The following is a 9,192-nucleotide window of genomic DNA, read 5'->3' on the forward strand; positions in this document are numbered from 1 at the left end:
TTTTTTTCTTTGAAAAGAATTTTCTTTGAAAACCGCTGCCCATTACTTGAAAAATCTCAAGGGCTTTATTCTTTCTTTTCCAGTGAGTGTTGAGTTTACTAATGAAATCTGTATTAGAGTCAGAAGCATTGATTGTGCTTGAGTTTCAGCTAAGTTTCTAACAAGCACTCGACCTTGCTCAGTCAGTTAATATCTGTAATTCTCCTTCTTTTGCTTCTTGTTCTTTCAAAAAAAGTTCTGTGGATGGGTTAATATAACTTTGCATGCCCAAAACTTCTTTCCTTTTATTAAAAATATTTATAGAGCTCTGGGGTGCCTGGGCTCAGTCGGTTAAGTGTCCGACTTCAGCTCAGGTCATGATCGCAGTTCTCAGGTTCAAGCCCTGGTTCAGGCTCTGTGCTGACATGACAGTTCAGAGCCTGGGACCTGTTTCAGATTATGTCTCCCTCTCTCTCTGCCCGTCCCGTGCCCTCAAAAATAAAGAAACATTTAAAAAGATACTTATAGAGCCCTTACTTCACGTCAGGCTCTATGTGAAGTGCATCACATAATATTTAATCAGTCTATGAAGATGGGATCATTTATGGATGAAAGCATGGAGACTTTGAAAGCAGGAGTCAGTTGATCAAAACTAGCAGACAGCAGAGTAGGGATTTATACTCCTGTCTGCCCAGCTCCATGCCCGGTGTTAATCGTAACGTAAGAGCATTTTTAATCCATCTTAATTGGGGATGTGTTTTACTTTCTACATGGTATTCTCAGTCTTCAATCCTTATACTTTCTGTATTTTCTAAAGCCAGGGAAATTGAAAGAACTTTTGTATTATCGTGTGTTTCATTTATTAACCAAGCCAGACCATTTGGAAACCTACTTCATTTTTGAAGCTCGATGTTACCAGTCTAGTTTTTAGTTCTTTTCCTTCTCAGCATATTCTTTCTGTGCTTTCTTTGTGTAAGGATGGCAAAAATGGGACCTTTAGTGTCACTGAATATTGTTAAAAATTTTGTTAAAGAAAAGAATGTTGGCTTAGGATTTAAGAGATCTGTCTGTAAGTTCTGTCTGTAAGATACTGTTAGAGTATCAGTAGACACAAACTCTAAACACTGTTAAATTAAGTTGTTATAAAGTAAAAGATCAAATGTGTGAAAAGTGTTTTACACAAAATTTCTCTGTCATTGATCATAACAGCTACAGTAGATTGTTGGAACCAGGATTAAAGCAAATAATTTTAGGCTTATTGTTGCTTTGTGAGGACCTACTTAAAGAATTGAGGCATCTTGTTAAACACCTTTTGTATTATTTGAGTTGGCCTAAGCATAATGTCAAACTTTGGACTGCTGCTGATATAAGCAGGGCGGAGATGATCCAACTGCTGTCTCAATTATCTGGTAGTGACAGGTTAATTCTTAAATGACTGCAGGATATCATAGTCATTGATTAGGTCAAATTTTAGGAATGTTTTGCTTTCTGAGCTCTGTTGAGTGAGACAAAAGAATGGGAAGAAAAACAGGATAAGGAAAGTTAATGTGTTATAGGAGAAGAGGAAAGACTTAGGGGGAAATGAGGCTTAGTAGAGTCATTCAGAACTAGCCCGAGAATTGAATTATGGGTAAACTGAAATATTAGTGGCAGCTGTTGAGCATCGCCCAGGATTTTGCCATATTGAAAATGCCATGCTCCTGAGCTGGGCCAAATGCAGCCTGAAGATTTAAGGGAGTGGACAGTGCTCTACTGTGTCTGCAACACACTGAACTAGGGGGAGAAAGGCCTGAGAGATCATCCACAGACATCTGGAAGTATAGACTTGTCCAGCGTGTGTCTGTGTGAGTGACTGTGTGTGTGTCTGTATGACTGTGTGTGTGTGCACCCTCCAAGCTGTCAGCACAAAGCCCAACACAGGGCTCAGATTCAGGAACTGTGAGATTATGACCTGAGCCAAAGTCAGACTCTCAACCTCCTGAGCCATGCAAGGTGCCCCCCTAGTTGGCCATTCTGGTAAACTCAGTGGCCATTGTTCTACTCAGGATTTCAACATCTCCCAATAGTCATTCAGCTACCACCTTCAACAATTTTTGCCTTCTCCATTTACTTTTTTTAATATATACTTTTAAACTTAAATTTTTTTTAAATAGGAACTTTATACCTGCTGTTAAAAATTCAGGTTAAATGTACTAGTTACAGTTTTTCCTAACATACGTTGAAATAAGTTGGCATAAAACCTGTCCATCTGTGGTCTACCTAAAATTATCTCAAGAAATGCTCCTTTCATGTAATTTCAGCTCTTTACACAGTGGTATACAGAATGCTGAAGGTAGAAGTTTAAATAAATATATATATATATATTTTTTTTTTGAGAAAGAGAGAGAGCACGCACAAGTGGGGGTGGGACAGAGAGAGTAGGGGAGACACACAGTCTGAAACAGGCTCCAGGCTCCACCCTGTCAGTGCAGAGCCTGATGTGGGGCTTGAACCCACAAATTGTGAAATCACGACCTGCGCTAAAGTCAGAAGCTTAACCAACTGAGTCACCCTGATTCCCCCAGAAAGTGGAAGTTTAAATAGGAATCCCAAAGACTGGAAATAGGGGCTTTTCAGTGGAGTTTTCTAGACAGTTTTAAGATGTTAGAGGTCTCCCTGTAGTTTGTGTTAGGCCTTAATGAGGTTTGATTTTTTTCTTTTCCTGCTTTCTTTGAAAATCACTTTTAGGCTACAGGAATGTCTAGGCCTTGTAAACATTTTCCTCTATTAGTTTCCTAGCAGATTTTTTTTTTTCTGAATAATTCTAAACTTGCTTTAACTTCAAATAAGGGGGAATAGGGTTTCTCCTTCCTCGTTTTTAGTGGTATCTACTTTGCCGGTCCCAAGACCAAGGGTTAATTCTGTTCAGCCAGCATCTAGGAGCTGCCTTTTCCTTGTCAAGCCCAGTGCTAAGCCCTGTGATGCAGAGAGGAAGCAATGGCCCCACCTTGTGTGAGGCACAGCATATAAACTGCCAAAACAGTTCCATGTGATACAAGTATGTGCCAGATACAGAAGCCATGAACACTATGGGTAGATGAACAAAGGCCTTAATCACCAGGAAGGCAGTGGAGGCTGGGTGGGTGAATGCAATATAATAAGGCGGCACATAGTCTGTGACATGATGAATGCTGTGGTCCTTTCTTCTCAGGCAGTCTTTGTAGGTGATTGTTCTGTGGAATTTATCTGGGTTCTGCATTGGCCCACATGGTATTTCAACAAGAAATAATGTTTTAAATGTGTGATAGCTCACCGCCTTTCTGCCCTGACACCCGCATGTGAATTTGAAGCAATAACTAGGGAACTTTCAATAACAGTTGGCATATTGAGATGGCTTCATTCCCAAAGCAACATCTTAATGAGGTTCTGTGCTTCAGGAGCAGCTCTTCTTGTTTAAATACACTCAGCCATGACCTGCGTAACTGGACGTGATATGGCAGAGGTGGCTGGGATCACAGCATGAGTCCTGCATTGTGAGGGACCCTCTGGAGCCAGCCCCACTACCTCTGTGACTCTGCACCTGGTGGGAGGATAGTATGCATAGAGGAGGAGGAAGAGAATAAAACCAATCCGCCTTTAGCAACGTTTAGGGAATGTTGGTACAGGATCTGAGACAAATTCTAGTCTCCCCGTAGGTTCTTAGCCATCCCCCCAAAACCCAGCACTTCACAAACACCTAGAACGTGAGCTACACATTAAAAAATGACTACTTGAGAGAAGATCTTCAATACTATGCATGGAAGCATCATTTAAAGGAAAAACTTCTATCCTCAACCTGGGTGTCTCAAACCTCCATAGTGTTAATTGCATTGATGAGTGCATCCAGACTTAGACTTTGGGGGATTTAACATATGCAGGCTCTTTTTTGAATTATTAGCATGGATGTTCAATGAAAAAGAGCAAAAAATAAACCTCAGGGTGGAGGTGAGGGCAGTGGGGACTAAGCATTACTTCAGACCCAGCCATGTCTCTGTGTTGCCAGAGACCACACCCCTCCTCAGACATAACCACAGACGGCTATTTCTTTTGGCCAGGCCTCTGACCTTGAAGGGTCTGGCCAGCTGCCTTGAGGCTTTGGGTGCTAGACATAATATGAGTAGAGTCCAAGAGTTATTTCTATTTTATATATTTTATTTAGCATGGCTAAATAAATTACTTTTATCACAAGTTCTACTCTTGAAATATATCTAAAATGGTTCGCAAAATTGCTGCCATTGAATTTCATATGTGCAGTCTAAAACACATTCAGAAATATAAAGAATACTAGAATTAATGGCAGCCTCCATAAGTGATGCCATATTGCCTTTCTGTTGGTGATACAGCAAGTTGAGAACGTGGATTGATCTCCAGTGTGTGATAAATCTTTAGTTTTCTTTCTGGTGAAAAGTGATGAAGCAGTTTTTCCTTGGAAAAATAGTTTGTGTTCAGCTGGGGAGGTTGATTTTTCTCCATCAGTTTCTCTCTTTAATAATTGAAAACTACTGTTCATTATTTACATAAAACTGTCTTTTTCTGGTCTGCTTTCTATAACCTTTCCCCTCTGAAGAATTTTAAGAATTCCCTGACTTTCCTCTGGGGGATTTTATGCCTGCTTTATCCCAGATGTGGGACATAGACTAAGCTGAGGTTTTCTTTCTTCTTTTCTCTCTCTTTTTTAAAATGTTCTTGTATTTGTAAGACGTTCTTTTAACCTGTGCCACTGAAGAAAAGGGTTTTTAAGAAAGTTAAGCAGTTAAGAAAATATGAGCTTGGTTTCAGTGTCTGACTTACTGGATGACGCACCAAAATCCCATGTGCAAAATGAAAAAGTAGGCAGCGGTGTCAAATAATAAGGGGGAAATGCACACGTGTTCTTTCAGCCTTTTGATTCTGGGATTTTGTTTTCTGAATGAAGGCCTGTCAGTTTCTCGTCCCAGCAGCTCCTTGTCTGGTCTTTCACCGCATGCTTGCTGATGTCAGCCCAGGGATTGCAGCGGCTTGGCTGCCGGTTACACTGCTTTGTCTTCTCTGTCCCCACCTTCTGACTCAGAGAATATAGCCTAACTCGTAAATATTTTGTCTGCTCACATTCTTACAAATGTATTGATCCTAATCCCTGCTTTAGAATGCATGTTGTTAGGAAGCTGGGAGAAGCCAGAGTAAAGAAGCCTGTATGAAGAAAGACAGGATTAGGATGCCTGGGTGGTTCAATTACTTAAGCATCTGGCTCTTGATCTCAGCTCAGGTCTTGATCTCAAGGTTGTGAATTCAAGCCCTGCATTGGGCTTCACAATGGGGGCGAAGCCTACTTAAGAAAAGAAAGAAGGAAAGACAGGATTTTTTCTTCTTTCCTAATGTCTGTTCAGATTCCCAGACAACATTTCACCGCCAACTTTTGGTTATTGTGGTTTTCATATTAATGTCTAAAAAATACCATAAAATCTAAACCTTTGTATGACAAAGTGTGAGAAAAATGCCAAGGAGAGTTTGTCTTCCCTACTTGAGCAAATATTACATGGTTTCCCTCAGTGAACACATGTCTGATGCATCATGTTTAATTGATTAATTAATAAAATTAGATTACTTATTTTTATTTGAGTATAGTTGAGACACAGTATTATATTAGTTTTGGGTGAACAACTTAGTGATTTGGCAGTTTCACCACAAACATAGCTACCATCTGTCACTATAAATGCTATCATAATACCATTGATCATATTACCCATTATGTTGTACCTTTTATTCCCATGACTAAATTATTAGGTTTTAGTAAGTCTCTTCCTATGTCAGATCTTTGTTGTATTTTTTGAAAATCTAAATACATAAGCTTTATTTTTAAGTATTTAGACCTCTTAATATAAGCAAGGTTGTGTTTCTGAGTTGTCACGTTTCCCTGGTTGACACACCCTTTTCTCCCTTCGTCCGTGTGCAGGATCTTTCGAAGATGGTCTGGCTGCCTTGGAGACTTGGAGATCTGATGCCACGATGAGGACTCACACACGGGGGGCTCCCAGTGTGTTTTTCATATATTTGTTTTGCTTTGCGTCAGCTTACATCACTGATGAGAACCCAGAAGTCATGATTCCCTTCATCAACGCCAACTACGACAGCCACCCGATGCTGTTCTTCTCCAGGGCAGAGGTGGCAGAGCTCCGGCTCAGGGCCGCCGGCTCGCACGAGCACATTGCCGCCCGACTCACCGAGGCCGTGCACACCATGCTCTCCAGCCCCTTGGAGTACCTCCCTCCCTGGGACCCCAAGGACTACAGCGCCCGCTGGAATGAAATTTACGGCAACAACTTGGGCGCCTTGGCAATGTTCTGTGTGCTGTATCCTGAGAACATTGAAGCCCGAGACATGGCCAAAGACTACATGGAGAGGATGGCAGCTCAGCCTAGTTGGTAGATTTTTGTCTTTTTCTTCTTACTGCATTAACTCTGTAATTTAAGGGAACGAATTCATACTCAGATGAAATTTCAGGGGCCAGATTTTCACAGAGGTGTGTGCAAGTGAAGGGGAGGAGTTACTTGTATCTGCGGTGTCAGCGGTGAATGGTCCATAGTTTGAAAAGACCCAGTAACGTCCGTGTTTAAAGGTAGCAGGAAAATATTTAGATACAGCCTAACCAGACAAAACATAATTTGTTGAATCGAGTAAATACTATCATCTCGATTGTTGAGAATTCTTCCCCCTTGTTTACCAAGCATGTATTATGGTCATCTGGCTTTAGATTCTGATTGACTCCCAAGTGGTTAAAATTTCTGTCAGCAAGAGATTTCAGCCAATTAGGATCTCTTTACATTTTATGATAATTAGGAGCTAAAAAATGAATGTGATAGGATTAACTGGCAGTTTATAAACTAGATCTTATCCAATAGCTACCAAACTATACTTATCCAATACCTACCAACATTAGGAAAACTGATGTAGTATAATTATGTGAGGAATTCTAATTACATCGTAATATACCTCAGATGTTCTAAGATTTGAAAGCAAACTTGCTGTCCCTTGTTGATTAGCTTAAATTTACTTTATTTGTTTATAATGAATGTGTCTACCTGCTTTCAGAAAAGGTAGGAAATGAGTTGATCAGGGATCCTGTGGGTATTCTTACTTAAACTGTGTTTTTTGTTTTTGTTTTGTTTCTTTTGCTGTTACCACGTTTTTATTTTATTTATTTATTTTTAATATAATTTATTGTGAAGTTGGCTAACATACAGTGTATACAGTGTGCTCTTGGTTTTGGGGGCAGATTCCCATGGTTCATCACTTACATAGTTAAACTGTATTTTAATACATATTCATGGTAAAATTTCACCAAAAAAATACAAATTATACGAAATATCCTTTTAAAATTACAAAGGCTGCTACTTTTTTATATAGCTATAGAGAGCTCACTTTTCAATGCTTAGAAAAAAATCAGTGAATACATATAACGCTGTGATGAGTTGCTTCACAGGGGTGAAGAATGGTCATTTGCAAGCTTCCTGAATTTTGTCAATATGGTAATGAAATTTAATTCTTCCTAAATTTCTGCCAATATGATAAAGAATGCTGTTTGCTTATAGAGTTTGAAGGATTTTGTAGAATTTCTTGATGAAAAACATTATGGAAGACCTGATGTTAAAGCCATATCAGAGCTGACTTTTAAGATTCGTTGTTAGGTGTGTATAATTCATTTTGAAGCTTGTAATGTTTTAGGTTGAAAGCAACCTTTTTATTTGGTTTGTTTCAAAACTGAGACATGTATGCAGTAGTTTCTGATTTTGGTTTTAATTAACCGATTTTACTCTATTTCTGACACCAAGAAAGAAAATAAAAGATGTGAAATTGATTTGATATTTGAACTACAAAATTATATTACCACATGTTATAATTATGCATTTGACCTTGTGCCACTGGTTAAAAATGGCAACCATTAAATACTTTACTTAGGAGGAAAAAAACTTTGTTGTCTATGAAGCTACTTTTTTCTTTTTTTAAGTTTATTTATTTATTTTGAGAGAGAGAGAGAGAGAGAGAAAGAGAGCACACAAACTGGGGAAGAGTAGAAAGGGAGAGAGAGAGAGAGAGAGAGAGAATCCCAAGCTGGCTCTGTTAGCATAGAGCCTCTTGTGGGGCTTGAATTCACAAACTGTGAGATCATGACCTGAGCTGAAGTCAAGAGCTGACACTTAACTGACTGAATCATCTAGGCACCCTTTCTTTTCATCTTTCTTACTTTCTTTCTTTAATGTTTATTTATTTTGAGAGAGAGAGAGTGTGTGTGCACAAGGAGGAGAGGGGCAGAGAGGCAGGGAGAGGGAGGGAGAAGGAGAATCCCAAGCAGACTCCATACTGTCAGCTCAGAGCCTGACAAGAAGCTTGATCCCACAAACTGTGAGATCATGACCTGAGCCAAAATCAAGAGTTGGATGCTTAACTGACTGAGCCACCCAGGCACCCCAGTGTTTGAGATTTATTTGGAGATTGTACTCATCTTTGGTCAAGTGACTTTCTAAACTAGAACATCTATTTAACTCACAAAATTTTCCTTTTAGCTTTGTTCCATTAAAATGCTCAGTGATGCTCCCCTGGTCCCTTTTTTTATGCATATAAGAATCTGAAGGTAACACCAATGAAGAAGGCTTAGGGGAACATAACAGTGATGTGTCTTTTATCTGGTATTAAAAAGTACATCTGAGATATACATGCCTATAAATGTATTAATGTGGTTTATTTTTCAGTTGAGCATTTTGTAGGTAAAGAGCTAAAAGGTAGTATCTCTGTATTCATGTATTTAAGGCTCTTGGGCCACTGTAAAAGAAAAGTTAAAGGAAAATATGGTCTAATTATACTGATCATGTTACGTATCCATTTTATATAATGCATACCATAAAGTACAAAGGGAGTCCAAAAGATTAATCATGAGGTTGGTAATGATTGAAAAACAACAGCATACAAACTTCTTTCTCCTTTTAGTACTATACTTGCATGTGTCTCCCAGTACCCCAGTGAGTGGGCACCGCAGAAAGATGAATCCTATCTGTGTGCTGTATGTGTCTTTGCAGAATGCCACATGCTCTCTCACACGTTCTTTTGTTCTAACTTCTTCATAATAATAAAAGTAACAGAGTAGTTTAAGCTTGTTCTTAACTTAGTTCTAAAAATCAAATTTAGGGGCGCCTGGGTGGCTTAGTCAGTTAAGCGTCTAAC

The 9,192-nt window shown here is 39.2% G+C and overlaps 1 protein-coding gene across 4 annotated transcripts in view; it reads left to right on the top strand.

Annotated features, from left to right (window-relative positions):
• The window catches only part of DSE (dermatan sulfate epimerase), a 71,569-nt gene that overhangs the window by 18,781 nt on the left and 43,596 nt on the right, over positions 1–9,192 (top strand). For 3 of the 4 annotated variants that reach the window (XM_029945586.1, XM_029945587.1, XM_029945585.1), the window contains exon 2: positions 5,930–6,398. In XM_029945586.1, coding sequence (XP_029801446.1) covers positions 5,983–6,398 — 416 coding nt within the window. In that variant the 5' untranslated portion in view covers positions 5,930–5,982. Of the gene's footprint in view, positions 1–5,929; positions 6,399–9,192 lie in introns of those variants that run through there. The other variant, XM_029945588.1, reaches the window with a different exon arrangement.

The sequence above is a fragment of the Suricata suricatta genome, chromosome 7 (assembly GCF_006229205.1).
Source record: "Suricata suricatta isolate VVHF042 chromosome 7, meerkat_22Aug2017_6uvM2_HiC, whole genome shotgun sequence".
NCBI lineage: Eukaryota > Metazoa > Chordata > Mammalia > Carnivora > Herpestidae > Suricata > Suricata suricatta.